The sequence below is a fragment of the Zootoca vivipara genome, chromosome 1 (genome assembly GCF_963506605.1).
Source record: "Zootoca vivipara chromosome 1, rZooViv1.1, whole genome shotgun sequence".
Lineage (NCBI taxonomy): Eukaryota > Metazoa > Chordata > Lepidosauria > Squamata > Lacertidae > Zootoca > Zootoca vivipara.
Genome location: NC_083276.1, coordinates 107,376,763 through 107,404,701, shown reverse-complemented (window position 1 = coordinate 107,404,701; position 27,939 = coordinate 107,376,763). Strand labels below are relative to the sequence as shown.

Sequence of the window (27,939 nt, the reverse complement as noted above, 5' to 3'; positions counted from 1 at the left end):
CCCTCACACAGCATTTGTTATTCCAGGTGGTAATTATTCAGTATGCAATTTTTCCAAATAAGGAATTAGCAGCACTGGTGATCTAGTATCCCACTGTCTGAAGATTAAGTTCTGTGAATTTATTAAGTTGTAAATGTTATCTGTGTTTGTAATTTTTGTGGATGCGTTTTAGTCGTGCACTCTTATGTGCCATTCCAAAAGGATTGAGTGTGTGCTTGTGTTGGCATGCTAAAATGGCTAACGGGTGGTGAATCCTAAATCAGGGGTTGTCAGCACATTGCCTGTGGGTCCCATGACACCCATGAAGACCTTCATTGATACCCTAGGCCACAGACTCAAAACTTCCCATTTTAAAAATAAAAGTATAGCCTTACTGAAATGAAAGTTATAAAGCAAAATGTGCAGGAACCCTTCTAAGTAATTTCCGTGAGATTAGATAAGCCAGCTTGGCTATCCCTGTTTTTAGCCAATGAATGAAGTCAGAGCTGTGGATGGTGAGTGACTTATTTGGGCACCAGACTATAGGAATCCCTGGTGTCCTAAAGAGCTGTTGTTTTCTCCTCCCCTTTAGTGTACTATTCCTGCATCTGTCTTATTTTTTAGTGGCTCCTGGAATCTCTGCCGTTTTTCCCATTCCCTTTTCCCTAGTAGCCAAGATGCATCTTTCCTGTGGTGGGTCTGTCTGAGTTGAGATCCTCCCTAGGCCCCTAGATATTATTTTCTGCAAATGATACTACGCAGTAATGTGGCAGGATGTATAACAATCCCCTCCCCAGATGGCAAATGCAAAACATACAAACTTTGCAAAGAGGTCTCAGCATATCAGCTGCTGTGCAGGACCTAAAGCCAGGCACTCATGAAGAAATCAATGTATAGTTAAACTTGCAGCATAATGGCAAGCATCTCTGCTCAGAAGTCAGTCACTTTTGTTTAATGGGGATGAATGCCAGGTAAGTGGATAAAGGATGGCAGCCTAGGTTTGGAATTGGCATTTGGGAAAACTGGATTCTTGTGCCATTAACAGCTGTATCTCCACAATCAGAGCCAGCAGGACACAGCTGACATCCCATGGTAAACAGTGACGTTGTCTGGGGTTGGGAGAGCACCATCCCTAATTTTGCTATTTTTCTAGAAAAAGAGGTGCTGGAACTCACCATGAACACCTCCTTTGTTCTCTTATGATGGCAATGGTGAGCAATCTGAGAGGTGCCAAAACTGAGTTCCAGTGAGTTCTGCCTGAAAAAAAGCCCTGGCTTACACCATATCCCCATGGAAGCCATTTTGTGACTGGCACCCACAGCACACACTAAAAATTCAGAATGCACCCACTGGTCCAAATAGGTTGGCAACCTGCGTTCTAAGTGATACGGTGAAGCAGGAATTTAAATATAGCTATGCTGTGGGTTAAACGACAGAGCCTAGGGCTTGCCGATCAGAAGGTGGTGGTTCAAATCCCTGCAACAGGGTGAGCTCCCGTTGCTCGGTCCCAGCTCCTGCCAACCTAGCAGTTCAAAAGCACGTCAAAGTGCAAGTAGATAAATAGGGACCACTACAGCGGGAAGGTAAACGGTGTTTCCATGTGCTGCTCTGGTTCGCCAGAAGCGGCTTTGTCATGCTGGTCACATGACCTGGAAGCTGTACGCTGGCTCCTTCGGCCAATAATGCGAGATGAGTGCCACAACCCCAGAGTCGGTCACGACTGGACCTAATGGTCAGGGGTCCCTTTACCTTTTTTATACTTAGAATTACTTTGTTCTGTGCTGTAGATTGAAATCTTGAGGACAATGTTAATTCCATAGTGTATAGCTAATGGCAGTGGAAAGGAGCCTGAAAAGAGAATCATGTGAACTGTGCACTTCATCATATACCACCTAATTTCCAGGTGTCCTAAGTCAGACTATAACTCTTGGGCAGGGGAGTAGGTATCAATTTGCTTTTTATAGCCTTCTGTCCTATTCATCTTTCTTGACAACCAGCTCAGAAGAACAGCCCAGTTGCTACATATTTTACACTGACAAGTTCAGATGGGGTCTTGGCAGTGATTGTCAGGAAGAGACAAGTCTTCCCTAGGGCACAAAAAAGTACCTTTTATTGAAGAAAGCTGAAATGCAAAAACCTGACATCCCTCCCTTTTTAATGATTTTTTAAAAAGAAGATTCTGACCCTCAAACTATAGTTTGAAGAAAGAGGCACAATAGTACATAACATTTTCTTCTTCTTCCCTGCCCTCCCCATCTCTTTCTGTCCCTCACACACAGAAAGAGACGGAGAGACGGGGACAGAGCCAGAGGTGGACTCAAAACACATATTTAAAAAAACGCTTCAAAAAAGTTTTGAAAAATACATTGAATTTTTTATAGCTCACTATCGCCATCTAGTGTCACATTTATATTTTGCACTTTACAACACATTTAAAACATTTTATTTTCAGCTGTGTAGCTGAGTCCTGAGACAGAGAACTTCTTGAGAACTTCAGGGGACTGTTTCCATTTCCAGAGCCATTTTTGCATGCGAGCCATTCCCACAACTCTTGTATGTGTAACATAGTCATAGAGGATCACTGTGGAACTACAAAATCAGGTTGTGTGAACAGCCCCTAAGGAATTGCTCCTTAATTACTGAGAAGTGTTGCTCTTCTACGTTAATTTTTAATACCTTCCTCCACTTAATATGTGGGCTTTTATTGGGGTTACATAGTTACAAAACTTTTTTTTTAATAATTGCAACACAGGTCCTAATTATGGTAATGATTTAAGTGTGCTTAATTACACTATCATTTCCAAAGTGTAATTATGCAACAAAGATGTGGGGAAACAGCTGTGTTGAAAGGGAGGGGGGAGGAAATGTGAGTGGGGGGTGTACGCGTCACGGAGATGGGACCAGCAGCAGAGATAAATGGGCCGATTCTTCCATGTCTCGCACCTGTGCAATCATTAAGTGGGTACAAAATGCTAACAAATCACAATGGTGTGCAGGTGTGCAGAGATAAAAGCCTATGCCAGGGGCAAGAGATTGGAGAATGGGTTTTAAAGCCTGATTTTTCCCAAAAATTACAAACATGGCATCTTTCTCTTGAAAGGGGATCAATGGCCTATTTAATGGTGCTTTCTTCCTTATGGGAAGCGGCGTTAGGCAGGAGGCCTAATCCTGTAAAAGACACTCCATTGTTTATGCAGCTGGAGTTAAATCAGCCTGTCGTCTACCCTGTTGTCTTTAGAAAGCAAGATGGTTTCTACTGCACCTGTTGCATCATGAAGGCCACCAGACATTTTCTAGGTGAAAACAGGGACACTCTGCATTCTAAGGATCATCACCTTAGCATGTGTAGCTGTGTAAGCGCATGTGCCTGTACACACATGCTCCCTCTCTCACACACACACACATTGTCAAAAGCTCTCCTTTGCCGTCATATTCTGTGTAAGTAATCCAGGAGCCTAATCCATGTTTTTGTCAATTGTGTGTAAGAGATCTCCGGTAGGGCCACATTCCCCCGCTCACGTTGGACTTGTTCAATGTTATATGTAGAAGTTATCTCTACATAACTGTCTGAGGGCATCAGAAGGCGGGAAATATTACAATAATAGAGCATTTTCCCCCTCTCTTTTAGCAGTGTGTAAAACCTCCCTACTTGTCTTCAGAAGCGCCATTTCAGTTTTCAGGGTCAATTAGGGCAAATCAGGGAAAATGAACTATATTAGGCAACCGTTCGGCTGCTTTAACTGAAGAACCGGTTCATGAATGAACTTGTGCTAATTGAAAACATCTAACCAACAGGTTTCCATTAGAAGTTCTGGAAGACAGGTAGTTAATGAACGATCAGGGAGTTTAAAAGAATCAATTTAGGAAAGATTAGCATGCACATGATGTTAAACTCAAAAGAAACACATTTAAGAGGAAAGCACAGTTTTTATCATGAAAATATTGCCGTATATAAATAGAATCCCGGAGATCCAATTGGATCTCCAGGGGACCAGTTTTGTTTGGATTTCACGTCTACTGGGCATTACTTATCCTAAAGGGGTCAGACTTAAGGAGCTTCCAAGCTCACTGTTTACTGAGCATTCATGCCATTAAGTTTGCACAAAACATGCACCGAAGTTGCTCAAAATTGCCTGCTTATTTACCCTGATATGCTAACACAGAGGTTACATGACCTTGCAAGTTAGTGGTTGTTATCCCTCACTTTCAACTGTGATTTTCCAGTCAGTTTTCTTATCAGACACTAGACAATTGCACTAGAAAGTGCAGGATAGCAACCAAATTTTGCACAACTAAACAGCCCACCTGTAGCACCCCTACTTTATAGAGTTCCTGCATGCTCAATAGCATAATTTGAATTCCAAATAATTTATGTTATCCATTGGTGTTGTTTTCTTAAAGGATGACTCTAGGGGAGAAACAAGGGGGAACTTTACTATTTGTTGCAAGTCAGAGAACATAATGTTAAGAGGCAGCATACTAATGCCAAAAATTAACGAATATTGAGGACAATGTTTCCAATGCTATAAATGCTGCCAATTGTAACATCTGCTGATGGTTTTCTCATACTAGGTAGACTCTCACTGTTTTCAGATGGTTTTCAATCATTGTGCTTCTATCTCTATAGTGTATTGTTCTTTTATACCCGCTTTGGGCACATTGGTGGAGCAGCAGGACAGAAGTAAATAATGAAATTTCAGTTTCATTCACATAGGCATGATCATATCTGATGTCTCATTCCCTAAAGACTCTCAGTCTCCTTTGAAATGCATCTTAATGACAATTGATTGTATGAAATTTCTATCTAGTGATTGATTTGCGAGTGCTGATCCATACATACATGGAGAGAGGACGGTCTGCTGCATGCTAACTAAGAGACACCTTCAGCAGCGTGGTGGCATGATGACTCACATCAATTATGAACACAAAATTTAGTTTTCTTGAGAGATAATTTGATCTGGCTCCTTGCTGGCAAGTCTCTCCCCATGCCTCCTCCAATAGACAGAAGTGGGGTTTTTTTGTGAAATTTTCCACAGACATACATGAAATAAATAGTTGTTGCTTTCAGTAGTTCGTCCAGTGTGCGGCTACTGAGCATTTGAAACCCAAGCGCAGTAAAGGAATGTTCTTCCCACAGAGCATTCTCTTTGCCTTGCTCTAGGAACCTCTCCCATAAAACCAGGCATCTCTTAAGAGGCAACGTGGTTTCTTCTCCAAATATGGCATTTACTGTTTTCTACGCATAAAGATAATTTTATAGCGTGCTTAAAAGCTTTAGTATAAATCATTAATCATAAGTTACTAGGCTTATTGGTGGTGTTGAATGTGTAATAGAGACACAGGAAGCTGCATGTGTCAGCAAAATGTAGTTGGGCACCTATGGAACCTTTCCTACCATTGCCATTCTAATTGGCAGGGCTTTTTTTTCAGCCGGAACTTGCCGGAACTCAGTTCCGGCACCTCTCAGGTGGGCGCCATTGCCATTCTAAGAGAACGAGGTAGGTGTTCGTGGTGAGTTCAGGCACCTCTTTTTCTAGAAAAATAGTACTGCTAATAGGGACCGTGGTGGACACAAAGAGCTAAGGCACACACATGCCACGGTTCTTATGCCAGCTCTTTAGTTTAAATAACCACAGCCACACAATACCAAACTCCATGAGAAGCTTCTCATCTACTTTGGCCATGAGATATTTCCCCTGTCTGCTTTGCTAACTCACTTGGTTCCACTAAGGCTGCCTATACATTGCATTTTTTTGAAGTACATTCAAATCACATTCGTTCCCTCTAAGAATTATGGACACTGTGGTTTGTTAAGGGTTGCTGAGATTTGTAACTCTGTGAGAGGTAAGCTACGGTATATGGCCCAGAATTCTTTGAGGGAAGGAAAGTGTTTTGAATGTATTTTACATTCATTGTGAACACAGCCTTAGCTTAATGCAAACCCCTTTACATAACATAACAGTGGAAGTGAACATTTGCCAGCTAGGCAAACTCCCACCCTGCTCTGAACTCTGTTGTTGTTGTTGTTGTTGTTGTTGTTGTCATTATCATTATTAAGCATTTTACATTTAGTTGTATGCATTGCCCTTCTCCAGCAGTGGAGCACAGTGTTAGATATGATCTGGAAAGACCCATAGCATTCTAGCATTTTACAAGCTGGATCTGTCTCCAGCCCATGCTTTGTGCAGGATTTATTGGGGGGGGGAGAGAAGGGTTTATGAGAATTTTAGTGGTGTTATACCCAACTCCCCATTACTAAGTCTTCTTTGGCTTCAGTGGAGCAAAGCTCAGTTTGCCCTGCTTCAGCTAAACTCTTTGGCAGGAAGAGATTCAGGATCTTAGGTTCAAAAAATGGCCACTTTATTCATTTCCAGGCAGGTTTAGATATTAGCAAATTATGTATTGAAACCAATACATGGAAGGGGAGCATCACGTTTATGTTCAAATTGCCCTTCTGCCCGGGGAGCTGGCTGGACTTTCCATACTGAAGATTGGATTGCATACTGAAGATTGGATTGCATTAACAGGTAAGAGCAGACAGGACTTGAGAAGCCAAAATCTGTTAGAAAACCTTTATTTTAAAAACAACGGCAACAGAAGCCCAGTGAATGGATTGCAACTTGTAAAATAATGATATAAACAGAACCATATGTGCAGATAGCGATTGTAGGTAAAACAGAAAACTGAACAGAATAAGAAACACAACTTGACTTAAAAACTTAAAGAAACAATATGCAACTTAACTTGTCAAATAATAATTATAGTATGCAAAACTAATTATATATTTAACTCTTAGGCAACTCTACTTTATTTGCCCACTAAAACTTCCACCAGTCCAAGCTAGTTAAAAAGCTTTGCTGTGATTCAGCTATGTAGGAACTGATCCTAAATATTTGGAAAGGTGGAAAGAAAGAAGGTAATAGCTACCTATCCAGACAGGGATTTGAATCAGCCCATTTCTGTGGGTTCAGAGAAGAGCTCTGAACCAAGGGGTAGGATCCACAGAAATCAAGGCGATGTGGAAAGGGTTGGGAAAATAACTTTCTATACAGAGCAGCAGCAACTTGCGAATGAAACTACTACATTATGTGTTATCAGAACAGCAATTCTTTAAATCCTTCTTTCTTAATTACCTGTTGGGTGAATAGTATATGCTTCTTAATAAGGGTGTTGAGACTATGGAGGCAATCAATGAGGGCGTATTCCTTTGCTGTTCATAGCTCTTGGTTAGTAAAAAAATATGTTTAAAAGACCCCACTTGTTTAATTCAATATGAATACTGCGAGGAGACGAGAGTGACAGGTTAATGGGAGAGAGAAGAAGCAGTAGGGATGGGACATCATGCTTGGTTGCTTGGTTGCTTGGTTGTGTGTGTGCTCCTGACTAAGGTGTCTCATAAAAATGCAGATAAATATAGGTAAGAAAAATGTTGCAAACTTTCTCCCATTAGCACTCATTGAAAAGGAAACAGTCGGCCACACCTGTTTCACTGATACCCTTCAAATCAGTAGAGTAGGATTTATAGTCTACTTAACCATACAGAGTAAATCTATTTGCTTCGAGACATTACCTGAATGATGCATTTGCCCACCAGCATGAAAGTAATTTTAGATCGGCCAGCAAAAGCAACTCCTCCGGCTTAGAGCCACTTTTCCTTTTAATTAATCTGAGTCATAGTAAGGCATAAAGCATAATAACAATAAATGTTGCTATATAAAGTATTTACAATAGACGACAAAAACAAACTTTCTCTTCATGGAGGGGATGTTGCTTCAGGGCTATAGAGTAATAGCTTATAAATACGTTAACACCGGAAAGCTCTTCAAGCTTATTCAGGAGTAAATCCCACTGTGTTCATTGGGACTTACTCCTTTGTAAGTGTGCTTAGGATTGTTGCTTTAACATATTTTAAGATCAGAACTAATTTCATTGCTTTCAGTTTCTAATATAATGAATTGTTACATATTAATCCTGCAAATATGCACACTTTCGTCTAACATATGCAGTTTTATGAACATTATTTTGTGAACATTCTCCATTGTTTGGTTGGAGCACTGTGTCACAAAATTCGGATAACAGCAAATTTCAAAGGATGTCTCTTAGTGAAATTTTGTTAATTTTGGGTTTAAATGCAAAGTGAATTTCTCCCCATCCCTATTTTCAGCACGGCACTAATATTAAAGACTTCTGCCTGCACACAGCCCATGGCACACTGATAGCTATACATAGCTAGTGTTGGACTTCAAGTTTGATTTCAATGTCATAATATCTTCTTGGGTGCATCCTGATATGCTTTTGAGTGACTATGTAGTCCAATTGTTGCCAACAGAAATGTGACACCATGAAAATTATTGTCATTACTTATTCCCCTTTTAAAAATGCATACACATGCACACAAATGGTTGGTAAAGGTAGGTAGTGGGAAACAACATAATTGAGATGAACCATTCATTCAGTTTGGGATTGTATGGCTCCTCAGAAGGTTAAAAATTTCTAGACTGTCCCTTTGGGGTTTCCTGTTTACTACAGAGCTTTTTAGCCCAAGGTCACAGAGCTTCTCCACACTTGCCCTTCTAGGACTTTGTAGTGCTTTCAGTCAAGTCCCTTTGAGGCTTTCCTGGAAAACAGTCTCAAAAAATGCCCCTCTTCTCCTACTCCCCCCCCAAAAAAAACCCTAAAAGTTCTGTCTTTTCGAAAGGGCAGCTCCAAAATCGAAAGTGGTGCATGTTCATTTCCAGCTGATTAAGTCCAAAGGTGATATTACAGCTGTCATCACAGCCATCCAAAAGCATCCCTAATTATAGTCTCTTGCTCATTAAACTGTAGCATTTCAGAGACCTAAAAAAGTCACAGCGCACCTCACAATGGCAATTCGGAACAGCACACTGCATGTTATTGGTCTCTGGGATGCGATGTTTTGCCATTCCTGAGTGCTCTGTTTTGAAAGCGTTTGCCCTGTCCAATTATATTAAACCCTAAATTCATTCTCTTTAGAAATGTTTAACTCTAATTGGGAGTTTGAGAGCATTAGCTGGTCAATAATCAGAGTGTTTTCTTCTGCAGACTTGTTTCCAACCCCCCCCTTCCTTCCTTCCTTATGGGTTGTACTAGCTAATTAAATCCAGCACTGAGGTTGTAATAAATTGTATGGGTATTAGTTCATGTCGTGTACTTTCTGAGCCCAAAGGAATTTAATATGAGTATGATAATATTGATTTACTGTTTAGTGGCAGCAAAAAAACAAATGGCAATGTGAGACTTCTCCAAACTTCTTCTCCTTGCCTTCAGATAACAAGGTCTGCATTAAGGTTGATTGAGATTCCTGCAGATATAATTGCAGAGGGGCTTCTCTCTATAGTAAACTGGGATTCAATCCTAAACTTGGATGAAAGGAGAGAGAGAGAGAGAGAGAGAGAGAGAGAGAGAGAGAGAGAGAGAGAGAGAGAGAGATGGAGAAGCCAGGGATCAAACCTGGGTCTTTTTCCATGCAAGCAGAAGCTATCTATCTATCTCTGTCATCTATCTATCTTCTATAATATCATTATCCCACCTTTCTTGAAATGAGCTAATGGTGGCATTCATGGTTCTATTCTATTTAATCTTCACAGCAAACCTGTGAGGTAGGTTGGGCTGAGAGGCAGTGTCTAGCCCAAGATGACCCAGCAAGCTTCATGGCCAACCAGGAACTTGACCCCTGGTCTCCCAATTGAAACAACTCACATTTTCCAATGTTTAGTCCTTCACAGCCAATCCTTGGTTCGGAATCATATGGAGTAGGGTGTGAACCTGCAATAAAACAATGCTTTATGGATGGATACAGCTGCGTTTTATGCAATCACAGGAGCACTGCTGGAAACTGAATGAATTATTGTGGAAACCACAGCAGATCAGATTTGCACACTGCCGTTTTCCGTCTAATCACAAACCTGAGGGAAGGAAGCTTGCACGAGTGAAACAGCCCCAACTTTGCAGCATTTTATCTGCCCCATTGGGAGTCTCTAAAATGCGACATTTTGGGAAGCCCCTGTTCCAATAATTCATAACCCAGATGGTTGTTGCTTTAAATGGTTAACAAATGATAAAGTTAACTTGAGGCTTATTTTTCAGCCTCTTACATATCTCAATGCATTTTTATTTTCACTCTGAGTGTCAGTTTCAATAGCTGGGTGAGTGAGCAATATGCAGTGCCAATGCTTTTTCTCTGGGGGTACGCAGGGGGACGCATACCCCTAAACATTTTGTGAATCTAAGTTTGGCCTCATTGAGGGGCAATATTTCAATAAGAGTAGAAAAATGAGAGTACCCATAAACAATTTTTAGAAAGGAAAAAAAGCACTGTGTAGTGCAATCTAATACATGTCTACTCAGAAGTAATTCCCACTGAGACAAATTAGACTTACTTCTAGATAAGTGTGTGTATAAGATTGCAGCCTCAATTTCTTAAATACAGTGCATGTTACTTTAAAGAATATTGGGGTACTCTCAGTACAACTAAAACCAAGACATGTTGGGTATTTTGCAGGTGCAATTAACCTGATTTTGGAACAGATTGATTCTTTTAAGACAAATAAGGCATGTGTGTCAAACTTTGCTACATAAAAATACTCAGTGGGGGGATGGCTGTTGCTAAAACCCTATTGGACATGTGTTGTAGTGAGCTGCCTTTCCTGTGCAAATTCAAATGTCTTTAATGCTGCGAGAGAAATTGCATTCAGGTTGTATATGGTAAAGCTCAAGATTATTTTTTCTGCTCTTCTCTAAAATGCAATGCAGCTTTGTTTGGTTCCTCATGTCATCAAAAATGAAATGGTGATTGTCATCCAGGGTAACGTTTGGCTTAGTTTTCACTCATGCACCTGCATTTGTTATGAATTTAGGAGCTAAATTCAGATTTGGTGCTTTTCTTTAAGGGATACAGGCTAGTACAGGTTTTTCAGTCTTTTTTTTTAACACAAGAAAATGGAAGAAATTGGCTTGGCTGGATACAGCCTGATGACTTCAATGGAGACAAAGCAGAGAGGAATTGCGACTCCTGTTGCTTCAGATGGGAGGAGAATCCTATGGTGCAATAGAAATCAGACAAACTAATGAAAATGACAGCATTAAAATCAACCTGCCTTTTCAACCTCAGAGAACCTAAGTGTTCTTTGAAGAAGTTGTGGTGGCATTTAGTTTTAGATTTTAAACCCAATCGAAATGACAATATTTCTTTTCTATGAAAAAGCCCAAAGAAACTACCAGCATTTTTTTAAAAAAATATATTCATTTTATCTGTACTACAATGTGTGCAGACTGCTGGTAATGACAATGCCCAGTCATTGCGGATGCTTTTTTTTTTCCTATATCACAATACTGGTTGCAGCTCAAAAACAACAAAGGGCCAGTGTCACCTTGAATGAAAGGTGGCTATTGCTGTAGTTCAGCTCCCATCTTCCTTGAACATTGGCCATGCTGGCTGGGGTTTTAAGAGCTGGAGTCCAACAATGTTTGGAGCACCATCAGTCAGCCTCTCCTGCCTTAAAGACTACAAAATGCATTGTGACATCAGCTTTAATGGACAAAAGCCCACTTCCTCGGATGCATAAGGGGATGCTTTCAACCATCTTAGACTTAGTCTGTCTATACTGCATTTTATTCCAGAAAAAAAGTTGATTCCCAGGGTTTTATTGTCTTTTCTATATGAATATTTAAAGTGTAATCCTATTCATCCATTCATCCTATTCATTTCTCAGCAGTAAGTCCTATTAAAATCAGTGGGACTTACTTTTAGGTAAATGTGTGTAGGGAAAAAGAACGAAGGTGGTTGACCCACCACATCCAATGCCCTGCCAGACTCAGGCCAGCAGGACTGAAGTAGTTACTACTCATCCTTGTGGAATGCTCTCCCCAGAGCCAGTGTGGTGTAGTGGTTAAGAGCGGTAGACTTGTAATCTGGGGAACTGGGTTCATGCCTCCTCTCCTCCACATGCAGCTGCTGGGTGACCTTGGGCTAGTCACACTTCTCTGAAGTCTCTCAGCCCCACTCACCTCACAGAGTGTTGGTTGTGGGGGAGGAAGGGAAAGGAGAATGTTAGCCGCTTTGAGACTCCTTCAGGTAGTGATAAAGCGGGATATCAAATCCAAACTCTTCTTCTTCTTCTTCTTCTTCTTCCTTTCCCATTTTTGTCCCTTTCATCAGTTCCCTCTTGTTGGGAATCTCTAGCACACCACCTTTTCAGCTGATAAGGACAAAGGCCATGGAAGTTTTTATTTAATTAAATTTGTATACCGTCCTACACCTGCGGGTCTCAGGGTGGTTACAACATAAAAGCACAAAATAAAAACAGAAGATACATAATAAAAACAAAAACAACCCAATAGCCCCCTCCTCCCCAACACATTTTAAAAGTGCATTGAATATCAATCCGCCAAAGGCCTTATTAAAGAGGAACGTTTTTGCCTGGCGCATAAAAGTGTATAATGAAGGCGCCAGGCAAACGTCTCTGGGGAGAGCATTCCACAAACGGGGAGCCAGTGCAGAAAAGGTCCCTTCTCAAGGGCATCAGAAGGTGATCTCAGGGTCCAGGTAGGTTGATATGGAAAGAGGTGGTCTCTTGAGGTATTGCAGCCCTGAGCTGTTTCTGTGGTAAAGGAGGGAAGAGGCATCCAATGTCTGCTTTCCCTCTGCAAGATCATACCTGTGTCTCTGCCCTTGGGGAGGGTGCTCCAGGGCTTGTGGGCACTCTCCACAGGACCATCGGATTACAGGACTAGTCTCAGAACTGCTGCTGAAATATAAGGGATCCTGGGTTACAAAGCAGTGGGCCATTCCTTGGCTTTGCCAACATATCATTTCTTCACCTGTATATAATGAGGCTTCACTCTGTCCTTCTTCAGAGCTGTTCCACTTGACCCATGCAAACACAAAAACATCACATCTACATCAGTTCCGGCATGATTTTAGCACCAATGCCGCAGGTAGCGATGGCATGCGAAGAACTGCTGCAACAAGCACCTGGCAGTGACAGAAAGAAAAGTGGTTGTGTGGCTGCTGATTAAGTGTGCACAATGCTGCACTCATTGGCTTTCTCTGCATGCCACTACAGGGCTCCCCAAAGTGTGCATTTGGAGAGGCGTTTAGAAAAGCCAGCTGCATCTGCTTATAATCCAGGAAGGTTCATGCAACAGCATCAGAGGTGATTGTGTACAGAATGCCACTCTGGGTGCTGCTGGCCAACTCAGAAATACAAGAGGAGTTGTGAAAGATGTTTCATGGTTTCTTTCCATGGGCACACACGCCATCATCTTGCCAGTCTCCTGAATCACTTTTCTAAATAGCTGGACGGGATTTTTGAAACTTGACACCGTTCTGCCCCTGTCTTTGAATCCATGAATGAATAGGTTCCTACTGATGACTACAACAGCGGGCCTCTAATTCAGTGACAGAAGCCATAAGCAAAGAAATGCTTCCAATTCCTATACAATACAATACAAATCTTTATTATGGTCATAGGCCGGCATAAAAGGGTGGGATACAGTCATTTAAAACCTGAAAAGCTACCTGTAAAAGGTATTAAAGCAGAAGGTGAATATAAAAGGCTATAAGAATTTTAAAGAAGCTAAAAGAAGGGATAGGAGCATTGGGCGGGTGTGGAAGAGCATAAACGGTTGCCATATAAAAGACTTTAACTATTAATTTACAGAGCACTCTGATATGTTCATTAAATCTAGTTTGTGGCACAGGTCATCCTCCGATGAATTTGAGCGCTGCTGTGCAGAATCTAGCAACATAGCAGGATTGGTATCTGAGAGCAGCAGGGAGGTATAGAATTGCCCTGTGCGCCCTGAGTACCCAAATTATTTGAAGCCAAGCCAATAGCACAACTTCTCTATGGTGCCCAGTTGGGTCCCTTTTCCAATTTTGTACCACTAGAGCTTCTAACCCCTAGCATAGCTATCAAGTTTTCCCTTTTCTCGCGAGGAAGCCAATTCAGCATAAGGGAATTTCCCTTAATAATAATAAAAAAGAGGAAACTTGACAGCTATGACCCCTAGTGAGCTAGTTTCTGCCACACTTGCCAATCCTATGAAGCCACATTGGCTTTAGTGGCACAAATGACTATATGTGCAGATCAAGATAGAGAAGCTACATGACTGAGTAATGAACTGGGTTGGGTTTATTACAAAGAAAGGAATATTCAGCTCCCTGAACTTGTTTTGTTATGTTCATCCATAGGAGTGAATTGTTGGTAAGTTTAGTAGCAGCGAAAGTGAAAGGTTCCTGGAGAGAGGGAGGAGCCTAAATACAGTGGTACCTCAGGGAGCCTAAATACAGTGGCACCTCAGGGACCCAGGTGGCGCTGTGGAGGGACCCAGGTGGCGCTGTGGTTAAACCACTGAGCCTAGGGCTTGCTGATCAGAAGGTCGGCGGTTCGAATCCCTGTGACGGGGTGAGCTCCCGTTGCTTGGTCCCAGCTCCTGCCAACCTAGCAGTTCGAAAGCACGTCAAAATGCAAGTAGATAAATAGGAACCGCTACAGCGGGAAGGTAAACGGCGTTTCCATGTGCTGCTCTGGTTTGCCAGAAGCGGCTTTGTCATGCTGGCCACATGACCTGGAAGCTATACACCGGCTCCCTCGGCCAATAATGCGAGATGAGCGCGCAACCCCAGAGTCGGTCACGACTGGACCTAATGGTCAGGGGTCCCTTTACCTTTTACCTCAGGTTAAGTACTTAATTGGTTCTGGAAGTCCGTACTTAACCTGAAGCGTACTTAACCTGAAGCGAACTTTCCCATTGAAAGGAATGGAAAGTGGATTAATCCGTTACAGACCGGTCCGTGGAGTACTTAAATTGAAAGTACTCAACCTGAAGTGGACTTAACCCGAGGTATGACTGTACTCACTTCTCTTTGAGCTTTCAGACAGTGGTACATATGGGAAAGGAGTGTCTTCAGGTGCGGCAAAAAGGCTGCGATTCAGCTTTTTATATGAACCAGTGCAGCCAGCCTCCATTAGTTAAGTGCAAAGGGATAAATAATAGATTTATCCCAGCACCCTTGCCCATGTTGCTTAATGGCTGCTTAGAAGCAATTTATAATCTCTGTAGAACGTAACCATTCCCTACTGTGCTGTTCAAAAGAAAAGTGTGGTTATTAACCCATGGTGTCCTCCCAGTTTTTCACAGTGTGCATTTTTGTTCAACCAATGATGCTGTCTACGTGATTAAGGAGAGGGTGTGAGGTTTGTGGTTTTTTAAAGTTAAATTAAAGGAGGTTCACTTTTTTTAAAAAAAGGAGCCCAAATTCTGTTTGTTAAAGCACTTTAATCTGAAATCTTAATCTACAGGTATATATCTACATCTATCTATCTAGAGCTAAATCTGTATCTATCTCTAGATGATAGATAGAGATAGATAGATAGATAGATAGATAGATAGATAGATAGATAGATAGATAGATATGAGTAATTGAGAGCAAAGCAAAGTGGAAGACTGTGCCTAACAGCCCTACTCAAAACCTGCAGTATTTCCCATTGAATAACTCTCTCTAGCTTTTCCACGTTTTTCAAGTTTATACCTTCTGTAAATATGTATTGAAATGTGTATATATCAAATCCACACAGAGACTGTTTTTCAGAGCTCTATACTTTAAATTCCCATTGCTGGCTGGGTGTCCCATGAACCTGAACAAGCATGAAATATTTTCTGCAGAAGTGGGAGAGATCCCTACTCATAAATGCAGAGCTTCTTCAGGGCATGGTAAACATAATGTGCCATTTAAGGTGATACACACACACACACACACACACACACACACACACACACACACACACGGATGGATGTATCTTCCAGCACATACTTTTTCTTTCTAGTATAGGATCTTAATCCAGTGATATGCACATACAAATCACATGATGAATCTCTGCAATACCTATGTTTGGAAATACATGAAAGCTTCCAATAAATCAAAATATCCCATGGGAAAGGAGACTGAATCCAAGTTGGTTCAGGGGTTTTTCCATTCACCAACCTGGAAGGTACCAAGAAAACAGTTCGTAGATTGAGAAATGTTTTTTTGCAGGATAAGAGCATGGGGATCTGGGGTTGTATCTCTTTACTGCATGAACAGAGATCCACTCGCACAATGGAACTTTGAATCTTGGCTTTAAAAAACAATGTGATTTGGAGATATGCTTTCTATTCTAGATAACTTATGCTTCATACAGTGGGGGGTCCCTCATTTTCCCCCTTTAAACAGTTTACCCTTACACTGTGTGTTTCCTTTTTCTTTCTATCTCCCTAGGTCCTATCCTTGGGAGCAGATGTTCTGCCAGAATATAAACTCCAAACACCTCGCATCAACAAGTTTACTATATTGCACTATAGTCCTTTCAAAGCAGTCTGGGACTGGCTGATTTTACTGCTGGTGATCTACACGGCCATTTTCACCCCTTACTCTGCAGCCTTCCTCCTCAACGACAACGAAGAACAGAAGAGGCGGGTGTGTGGCTATTCATGCAACCCACTGAGCATGGTAGACTTAATTGTGGATATCATGTTTATCATTGACATTGTCATCAACTTCCGAACAACATATGTGAACCAGAATGAAGAAGTGGTAAGTGACCCAGCAAGAATAGCAATTCACTACTTCAAAGGCTGGTTCCTAATTGACATGGTTGCTGCAATACCTTTTGACCTGCTGATATTTGGATCTGGCTCTGACGAGGTAAGCTCACTATAACTAGCATCTATCTATTAAGAGTTCATGTGATCACTTGCTTTGTGCATACATCATGTTTTCTGATAGTTAAAAGTTGGATATAGGTAATTTTTATCTGCTTTGAGATAGCTGAAAAAAGACTACAGGTGGAGGATGGAGGAATAAACCTCCTTCGTCCATTAAGTTAACTGGGTGACCTTGGGCCAGCCTAACTCACTGGGCCTGTCACTCTTTCTCAGCCTAACCAACGCCACAGAATTATTGCAAAGATAAAAGGGGATATAACACTTTTATGTTTGTCACCCTGATCTCAGAGGAAGGGTGAGTTGAAAGTGTGATAAATAAACTATATCAGCTCACACATATCCGTGCCTATAATTCTTGAAGAATTGCATGTTATAATGCTCTGGCCACATTAAATAGGTAGTGAGAGGTCTTTGGTGATGGCCTGGGTTTCACCTTTTATTGCTGCTTTTTATTTCTTGTGCTCTTGACCTTAATATTTCTGTGACAATCCCTTTATACCAAGAATGGTAGCACATGTAAAATGCCCGTGGTGCAATATCTTTCGCTAATGATCATTCTCAGTCATGGAGATGTCTTTTAAAAAGAAATTGGTTTTCCCATTATCTCAAGGCCTATACAGTAACAAGCCCCCTGCTAACAACGCTGTCAACCATCCTTTCTTTATGAAATGGCATCATTTTCAAAAGCATCACTAGGCATGCTCCTCCAAGGTTTAGAAATTTTTGGCTTCCAGATGGGAGATAATAATCAAAAAGTCGCATGCCATAATGCATACCAGTTCTGCTTGTGTGTTACTTAGTTCAACTAGGAGATAGGTAAACTGGTCCAAATAATATATGTCATTGTGGTGGCCTTAATTTAGCCTCACTTAAAAGCAATGGGTTTGGTAGCACCATTTAGGCATCACAGCCTGAAGATTTGTCAAAACAGAATGCTTATGGCAAAGTTGTTACTGAACATCTCCAAGCACTATTGTTATTTCCTTACATATATGGCATATCTTAAAGACAAAAGTCATCTTTGGGCATTCACTTCACTCACACAATTGTCATCATGCAGAGGAGTTCCACCGTGGAAAAGGCCCTCCCTATGGTCACTGTAAGATGGTTCCCCTGCAGGCTGTGGCACAACCCACAAGACCTTATTAGCAAATATTGGTGACCAGGCAAGTCAGTTTGGAAGGAGACACTTCCTCAAGTAACCCGGCCCCAAGTTGTCTTGAGATTTATTAGATAATTGTAAAACTTTAAACCTAGTCTGGTTGCAAATTTGCAGGGTGTGTGTGCTCAAATGCCTTGTGGGCACCAAGGGAAGACATCAAGGGCACCATTGTGCTCATGGGCACCTTGTTGGTGACCCCTTTTGCAAGTTTAGCTCTGCAGGGGAAGATCAATAACAACATTGGGATAGCTGGCATAGAAGGATGTCTGGCCACCATTATGGCTTTTGTCACCGAGAACCCCCTGATCGGCTTCCAGGGGACCCTACAGTGTTTCTCAGGAGATGGTATGAAAATCACTTTTTAAAAGAGTCACTTTCTTCTGCATGTTTACAAAAATGTAGAACAGTAAAGAAAGAGAATAAATGAGAATAAATTATGTGGAAGAAGCAAAACTGCCTGGGCAGAAGCAAAAGTCTGACAGCCAGGTTAAAAATAAAGTTTTTTTCAATATCAGAAAGAAAACAGTTTTGGTCCATGTTTGTTTTGTTAATTAGAATGCATTCATCCAAACATCTGAATACCTATGGAACACCTCCCTAAGTGCAGCTCCACAATCAGACAGACTAATGCATCATAATACATTCACTAGTCTGCTTCATCAGGCCCTAGCATATACCTGCCCTTCAGCCTAAGAGCCACTAATCATAAATCAATTTAGCATCAGGGTTCTGGAAATGGAAGGTTGAAATACTATTAGCATTACTGAAGGATTCAGTAATCAAAACTGAGAAACAGATATCCTTGGGGAGCTGCTGTAGCTCTGAACAGGCTCCTCTATGCCAACCTTTTTACCCAGATGAATGCCAGAGCAGGGCTTCTGTCAGTCAATCATTCTCAATACTCAGATGCACCAGAATTCCCTGCCCTCAAAGGAGACACACCAAGGAGAGTGACCCACGCAAGAGGACAGCTGCTGGGTCAGCCCAGTCCAGCTTCCTCTTCTCACAGTGGCCAGCTAGATGCCTCCAGAAGCTCACAAGCTAGACCTGAGTGCAATAGCCCTGGCCCTATTTGTGATCCCTGCCCAACCACCAAAGGGTGGCTCTGTTAGTGGTCCCCTGTGGTTCAGATGCACAGCTTGTGACTACCAAAAGTAATGGATCTTGTATTGCGGGCCCAACCTTGTGGCACTCCCTCCTCACTCAGGTTAGACAGAACCCACCCCTGCTGAACTGCAGGTGCTCGACAAAGACTTCCCTATCTCAACAGCCCCACCCCACCCCCATGTTACACCACTGGCACTGGTTGCAATAAACATAGGGTGGGACAAAAACCACTGCCTCTTTACATCCATATGCATAGCACACATATCTCTGTCCTCCAGCATTGTCGTCTGAGGCAGCCCGTTTACGCTACCTAATGGAGAGCTGGCCCTGGGTATCTACAAGCTGTGTGTGCATGAGGTCTAATTGGAAAGAGCCTATGCACATACAACTTGTATATGTGAAGACTCTGTTCAAAGAAAGCTTTGGATGAATGCAGAGGAGTCAGAAATGGGGACTGTAGACATTTGTATTCTCTTCTCCCGGTCTGACACGCACAAACAAAATAGTTTTCACAGAATTTTGCACAGGTCTCCCTCCTGTATTGCAAATACAGTGGTACCTCGGTTTACGAACTTAATCTGTTCCGGAAGTCCGTTCTTAAACCGAAACCATTCTTAAATTGAGGCGCGCTTTCCCTAATGAGGCCTCTTGCCGCCGGTGCCCTTCCACCGTTCAGATTCCGTTCTTAGACCAAGGTTAAGTTCGCAAACCGTGACGCTACTTCCAGTTTTGTAGAGTTTGTAAACCGAATCACTCTTAAACCGGACTGTTCTTAAACCAAGGTACCACTGTACTTATAACCCACTCTTCAGTCCAGAGACTTTCAGAACAGTTTTCATAAGAAGCTCTTTTACTTCATCAGATTCTTGATCCATCAAACTGCTGGCAGTGGTTTTCCAGGGTTTTTGACTGGGGACATTCTCAGTTCAATCAGGAACATTGCAGGTGTAGAGCAGATGATCTGCCACTGATCTGCAGCTTAAAATTTCAAAGCACAAAATGTTTTTGCATAGCCTCGTTTGTACTGTTGACACAATATTAATAAAAGAGATTGAACTCTTTTTAAAAACAAATGTTGTAAAGGGTTTATGGTAAAGCACCCAAAGTTCTCTGCCCAGCACCAAAAAAATTCCCATCAGTGTCCGCATCAGATAAGATTCCCATGAGGAAGCTTTCCACTACTAGGGCACAAGAGAAGGCACTTTCCCTGGTCAACACTATCTCACTTCAGAAAATGAGAAAACTCGAGTAAGGGTTTCCAGGGTTGACCTTAAAACTCTAGAAGATAGATAGGGAGGTATGGAGCCAGACATAAACTAGCAATACTGAAATAAGAATTCCGAGAACCTAATTGTGATCAAGTGCTTGATAAAGGTGGATCTACTTTGAGCTGAATCAAGTGTGATGCTTTGATCACGATAATCTAACGAGGAATTTGGAGCACTTCAAAACACGCCTCACTCATGAAGGGTGAATTATTATTTTTTCAAATAATTTTTATTGAAGATTTTCATTTTAAACATTTTTCACATCATCATAACATCATAACATAATCCATTAATTCTAAGAAACAATTTAAAAAGGCACACAAAAGAAAAAGAAAAAAGAAGAAAAAAGAAAAAAGGGCCCTAAACACTCCCCAAGAACTCCTGCATGTGAGGGGGGACCTTGGGCCATTAAACAACTTTAAGGTCTTTGGCATGTCTGCTCTATATGTGACCAAAAGTATGCTTAAAAAAATTACCACTGAAATTAATGTAAATGTTAATAGTTCACGCACAGTATCTTAATAGTGCTTATAACCATCCTAGAAGGTGGTTGTGCTATATGTGGGCACAGTGAATCAACACAGTTAATTCAACAGTCCAGCTTCAATAGGCAACCTCGTGGTCTAGTGTTATTCCTACACTGTGTGTGGTGGAACTGCCTAGGCCAAGGATGTAGAACTAAATAACAACAACAACAACAACAACAACAACAACAACAACAACAACAACAACAACAACAATTTATTACTTATACCCCACCCATCTGGCCGGGCCAACAACAACAACAACAACAATAATTTATTACTTATACCCCACCCATCTGGCCGGGCCTCCCCAGCCACTCTGGGTGGCTCCCAACAGAATATTAAAAACACAACTACAACAAAGACTACAACTCCCATCATCCCTGGCTGGGAGAGAAGGGAGTTGGAATCCAACAGTATCTGGGTGAGGCACAGCTTCCGTATCACTGGCCCCAATCCCATGGTCCCCTGCTGCTGTTTTGAACTACCAACTCCAATCACCTATGATCATTGGGCATGCTGGCTGGGCTGATGGCAACCAAAGTCCGAAACACTCGGAGGGCATTACATTAGAGAAGGCTGGCCTAGACCACCTAGTGAGTTTGTTGCAAATACAAGATTTGACCTAGGGATGTCCTAGTTCACAGCTGACACGCTTATTTATTAAACTACAACTGCTCCCCTCACAAGCAAACCCATGAGAGGGCCTATGAGGAACCGGTCCCAGCTTTTCGGAGATATCCACTGGGATATTTCTAGATTTATGCTGCAAGGATAGATATGAACTCTTTCCACACGCTGAGTTTGTCTTCTTTTGGCTGAAGGGTCAGCGTTTTCATTCCACCCTCCTTTGTAGGATAACACTATTTGTCCACCTTTTTTTTTTTTTACTTCTCCTTGTCAAAATTATCTTGGTGCTTTACTCTGTGAATGGCAGATCTATATTCATGCATGTTGCCTTGGGGAGGCCTAGAATAAATATGGCAGTGTTCATAGCTAGACCACACTTTTCAAATACACCCACAGCGGATGTCGATGGCTCTGCCAGCTTCTCAATGCGTTGGCACTGCCATTATGTAGTAATGACACAGTTAGCTGCTATTACTGAGCTATCACTTTGTGCTGTTGCAGGAAGGAAGTTGAAAATTTAACATAAATAGAATATGTTGTTTTCAACAAACATGGCCTGTGGAATACTTCTCTCTCTCCCACTCCCCCTTATTGCAAGGCTAATATTATTGAGTTCTAAATTCAGCAACGCGTAAAATATATAAAGGTTTGTTCAAACTTTTAACATGGCACTTAGTGGAAAGAAACTAGTAGGCTGATTTCTCCCACTAGAACCTTAAATGTTTTCGGTTGTTAAACATAATGTATTATGCATGCTTTCTGGAAATAAAAAGAGGTGGTGGTGATGGGGAGGAATATATGCAAACTTTGCATCATTATTGCCTCTCTCCATTAATATTACACATCCCGCCTAAGTAGATTTGAAGGGCAGAGGGAGCTCCTGCAGCCACGATTCATAGTGTTGCATAACGTTCAGCATTATAGGGTTAATAATGGGTAAGGCTCTGTAATTGATGACAGGAGAATGTTTTAGAGCAGGCATCCCCAAACTGCGGCCCTCCAGATGTTTTGGCCTACAACTCCCATGATCCCTAGCTAACAGGACCAGTGGTCAGGGATGATGGGAACTGTAGTTCAAAACATCTGGAGGGCCGAAGTTTGGGGATGCCTGTTTTAGAGCCAAATTAGAAAGTGGTGCAGATCTGAAATTTGAATCCTATAGGGTTGCCATATTTCAAAAAGTGAAAAGTTATTAAGCTTTCTTTTGGGGGGGAGGGGGCAAAATTGTTGAGCTTTAGTTTTAGGAAATTTGCCAAAAAATCAACACTTCTGACAAGCGTTGCCATAAGCCCGAGTTTCCCGGGACATTTTTCGTGATTTTCAGAAATTCCTCCTGGACACCATTTTCGACGTCTGGGGAATTCTGGGTGTATGGCAACCCTAAACCCTATGTAAATCGTTGGATATACTGACAGAAATAAACAGAGGAGGGATGCTGGGCTCACCTCTATTTATTTCCCAGGGGGCAGACTCAAGCGAGGCCCATTGGCCGGTTGGGCCTACCCCCTGGGGAATGCCTGGACCCAGGTCCACCTGCCATAGACCAATCTGCAGGCAAGCCTGCAGTCCTCCCCAGCCAGCTGCCGGATCTATGACCAGGCCTGTGGCCAGGCCACAATGCCGCCTGGCTGTTTAAGGTAAACAGGTTTACTCCCTGGTCAACTTGAACTGCACAAGAACTGCCTAGCTGGATCTGGTCTAACACTGAGTTCCTAACACAGTCAGACAGTGATGTGAGCATTCATATATTGGATGTGAATCCAATGGAGTTTAAGAGTGCTTCAGCACTTTTGATGGGGAGGGCTGTTGTTCAGTGATAGGGCACAATCTTTGCTTGCAAGAAAAGCCCACATTCAACCCTTGGCACTTGCAGTTTGGACTGGGAAAGACTCACATCTGAAACCCTCGAGAGCTTGGTGCTTGTCGGTATAGAGACACCTGGATGAAGTAGAGTTGTGACTCGGGATAATGCAGCTTCCCATGTGCTTAGCATGGATACAACCAGGAGCTTATAATCTGCATTGAGGGATCTTTGGGGAAAGGAGCTGAAAAGTCTTGAAGGGGTGGGGGACAGCAGCTCATACACCTCTGGATTGCAGGTTTATAATACAGTGGTACCTTGGTTCTCAAACGGCTTCGTTGACAAAGTTCTGGTTTTCAAACATTTTTCAGAAGCCAAACATCCAACGCAGCTTCCACTTGAGTGCAGGAAGCTCCTGCAGCCAATCGGAAGCCACTCCTTGGTTTTCAAACGGTTTCGGGAGCTGAACGGACTTCCACAACGGATTCATAGAATCATAGAATCATAGAATCATAGAGTTGGAAGAGACCACAAGGGCCATCCAGTCCAACCCCCTGCCAAGCAGGAAACACCATCAAAGCATTCTTGACAGATGCCTGTCAAGCCTCTGCTTAAAGACCTCCAAAGAAGGAGACTCCACCACACTCCTCGGCAGCAAATTCCACTGCTGAACAGCTCTTACTGTCAGGAAGTTCTTCCTAATGTTTAGGTGGAATTTTCTTTCTTGTAGTTTGAATCCGTTGCTCCGTGTCCGCTTCTCTGGAGCAGCAGAAAACAACCTTTCTCCCTCCTCCATATGACATCCTTTCATATATTTGAACATGTCATGATGCTGTTGTGCACATCCGTGGTGCCCCCTCCCCCCCTCAAAAAGGAAACTAGAGCAGGAAGAGCTTTTGAGCAGGGCAATTGAGAGGGGCTGGAGCAGCTGCTCTAGGAGGAAGCTTACAGCATGTTGGGCTTTGGGGCATAGAAAAAAGAAAGGGGGGCATGGCACAAGTTTATAAAATGACTCCTGGTGTGGAGAAAGTGGGCAGGGGGGTTCCCAGGCCGCACTCTTGGGGCCCATGGGGGTTTGCTTTGTCAGGACTGGCCCACCTTTCCCACCCCCTCTGTGGAGCTCACAGAGCTTCCCTGCAGCTGCTCCGGACAGGTTTCTGGCCCCGATTTCTTTCCATCTTCCTGTGGGCTCCCGCTGCTTCCGTTTCCTCTGCCGTGTGACAGTGGAAAGAAGCCTTTGGCCACCATCCAAGTACCTGCCTGCTTGCCTCCCTTCCCTGCCCCCCCAACCCTCAGCTCTTCCAGACAGTAAAATTCTGCCCAAGGTGAATACAGGAGGGTCAGATTCATTTGCGTCATCATCTAGTCCTGTTCCCTGGCTGTGTGTTTCCTTTCAGCTGGGCCTGTGTTGCCCAAAGGGCTCCTCTTCTGAGGCTCAAGGTGGCCAGGCCAGGACAGCCCTCTCTGTTCTGCCATCCATCGTGGCCTCTTGCTGTGTCTGGAAGCTGCTCAGGGCCTCCTCACTGGCTTCCAGTGTCCTTGGATTTCCCCGCGGGGGAGAGCAAACCAGAGATGTGGGATTTAATCACAGAATGGCAGAGTTGGAAGGGAAGCCCATCTAATCCAGCCCCCTGAGAGAATTCCCTGGCCGTTCTGCCCTGTGCCTTGACTGCCTGTATCTCATGCGCGGAAGTGTTTCACTGGCCCGGTGTCACAGCCCTTGGCAGAAAGCTGACCGCCTTCTGGCAGTCTGTCCATCTGGGTTTCTGGGGTTGAGCGCACAAGCTGGAGCTTGGGAGTGAGTAGGTGGGTGCTTGGAAGCACAGCTGGTGGAGAAATCTTGAGGGCCTTTTGCCCTGGGGAGTCAGCAGCACTAGAGCACAAAAGCAAACTCCCTTGTCTTGCCAGAAGCGATTCTTCCAAAATGTTTTCAGTTGCCCCCCAGTAACTGCTTTGGAACTCATGCAGAGGCTGGAGAGAACTCACTAGGGACAAGTTCCTGGTCACATTTTGCTGTTGATTTTATCCCCTGCTGTTTTTCTGCCCTCCTCTCATCCTGGGTGTGTTCCCCCCCCCCCCCGTCACTTGGTCAGTAGCAGGACAGGGTGATGTGTGTGTGGCTTCTTTGTCCTGCTCTCCAGTAGCCCCCGCAAGAGTCTGATAGGACCTGCAGCTCTTGCAGCAGACGGTTTCCGTGTGTCTCGCAGTCGCCCTTTCTCCTTGGCTGCCCCAGGGTCTGCCTGAAGCAGCAGCTCCTGCCGTGAAGCGAGTCACCTCCAGGAACCCCCCTGGTCCTGCCACAGGGAGGGAGAGCAGAGCAGAGGCGTCCTGAGGCTGTTCTGCCCACGCTGCCCGTTGTGCCATTGCCTTGGTCTGATTTGTTCCCCTTCTTCCTGTAATAAGCAAAAATCTGCTCTTATTCCCTTATGGGGTACACAAGAGCCCTTATTGGGTTCTCCATCGGTCGGAGAATATAACAGAGGCCAACCAGAGAAGTTTGAGAAGCAAAGCCTTTATTTTTGCTGTTGCAACAGGCTCCTTCCCCTCACGCAGGAGAACAAGGAAGGAACCATGTTCAAGAACATGGTTCAAGAACCAAGGATCCACTGTATGTTGACTCTGAAGTTATTGAAAATGAGACTGGTTTGCTGTTGTTATGTGTAGACACAGATGTTAATATCTGAGAAGACTTTAAAAAAAACTCCGAAGTGGTTTATCCTGCTTAGTTTTAAACTGCTAAATTAGGTTAGCTTATTTATACTGTTTTTGTATGGATCTATTTTCTGTATTTATAATTGACATTATGATTCAACATTGTTCTTAAAATAGATACAGTTCTCTTTATTGTTGTTCGTTTGGCATGTTGTGCACCACTTGGAGCACCAATGTGGGAAAGTAGCATACAAATAAACTGATGGTGAATATGATGATGATTTCCATGTGCCCAATGCGCCTTTGGGTTTGGGAGATTCAAAAGTGGGGAAACAGCTGTCTGAAGATGCAAATGTCATACACTATTCTATGGCCTGAATGCATGTGATCAGCCAACTCTGCTGGCAATCTGTAGTCCCTAGCCACTTCCTGGATAGGAGGCCTCCTAGGAATTTTATGCACGCTGCCCTAAGCTATACTGAAAAAAATATTAAATAATAAATGGCATTGCGATCCTGTGCATGTCTGCTTAGAACTAAGACCCACAGTGTTCAGTGGACCCTTAATATACCCATGGGGGTTGCCTGAAGTAGCTCATCTGATCCCAACTGGTGTCTCCTAATTTTAAAATGTGACCATTCCTCAGATCTGTGAAGAAATCCTCATGGTGGGAAATTCCCATATTTCTTTATTTATATAAAAATCTATATACAGTGGAACCTCGGTTTTCGAGCATCTCGGAAGCCGAACGATTCGGAAACCGAACGCCGAAAACCCGGAAGTGAATGCTTCCGTTTTCGAATGTGCCTTGGAAGTCAAGCGGCTTCTGAGGCGTGTTTCTCCATTTTTTTCTCCATGGAATTTGCAGGCCGCCCATTGCGCCTCAGTTGTCAAACGTTTTGGAAGCTGAACGGTCCTCTGGAACGGATTACGTTCGACAACCGAGGTGCCGCTGTATTAAAAGTATAAATATGCACTATGCTGCAGTCACATTAGTGGTTTTCCACAGCTTGTTGTGGAATTTGAGAAACCTATCACTGTTCTTAAATTGCATTATTGTTATTATTATTATTATTATTATTATTATTATTATTATTATTATTATTACTGTTTTGCTCCTGCAGACAACAACCCTGATTGGGCTTCTGAAGACAGCTAGACTTCTGCGTTTGGTGAGGGTCGCGCGGAAACTGGACAGATACTCTGAATATGGTGCTGCTGTTCTGATGTTACTTATGTGCATATTTGCCCTCATTGCTCACTGGCTGGCTTGCATTTGGTATGCCATTGGGAACGTCGAAAGGGAATACCTGGCTCGTAAAATCGGCTGGTTGGATTCCCTGGGACAGCAACTGGGAAAGCATTATAACCGGAGTGATAAAAGCTCTGGACCATCTATCAAGGACAAATACGTCACAGCACTTTATTTCACCTTCAGCAGCCTGACCAGCGTCGGATTTGGAAATGTGTCTCCAAACACCAACTCAGAGAAAATCTTTTCCATCTGCGTCATGTTGATTGGCTGTAAGTAGGGACCCTTCTGCATTTTTTTCACTCTCCCCCACCTCCAACCCCCTTACTGGTGAATAGTGAACACTACAGTGAGAGGATTTGGGTAAAGGAGAGGAGGAAAGCCCGCTGTACGCAAAGATCAAGGCAAAGCCTCCTCAGCTCATAGATAAGATTCCTATAGGGAAAGCCTTCTAGTTTGCTTTTCATCTAGTGCCATCCCCCACCCCACCCCCCCAAAAACCTGGGCTTATCTGTGTTTAACCCTGCAGCTTGTCTCCAATGTCAGGGCACAGGAGTAAAATGTGTCAAGTCATAATAGATCGAGAAATGCCCCAGAATGCAGAATGCATGTCCCTAAGCACGAAACAACCTGAAAATGGCTGAAAATTGGGGTAAATGAATGTGAATTCCAGTGAATATTCAGTACTGATAACGTTCTTTTTTAGAAATTAAGCACTGCCAAATACTCCTTTATGGGCTGGGCCACATTTAGACTCTATCTTGTAAAGGAGTAGGACAGTGGCTATATACAGTATATCCCAAACATGCAGTGCTTCTCCGTTATATATCCTTGCG

The 27,939-nt window shown here is 42.9% G+C and overlaps 1 protein-coding gene across 1 annotated transcript in view; it reads left to right on the top strand.

The window, feature by feature from the left end:
• KCNH7 (potassium voltage-gated channel subfamily H member 7) overlaps positions 1-27,939 on the top strand; it is a 252,913-nt gene that overhangs the window by 182,526 nt on the left and 42,448 nt on the right. Inside the window, exons 7-8 of the mRNA XM_035132633.2 lie at positions 16,262-16,687; positions 26,976-27,375. Of these exons, the coding sequence (XP_034988524.2) occupies positions 16,262-16,687; positions 26,976-27,375 (826 nt within the window). The remainder of the gene's footprint in view (positions 1-16,261; positions 16,688-26,975; positions 27,376-27,939) is intronic.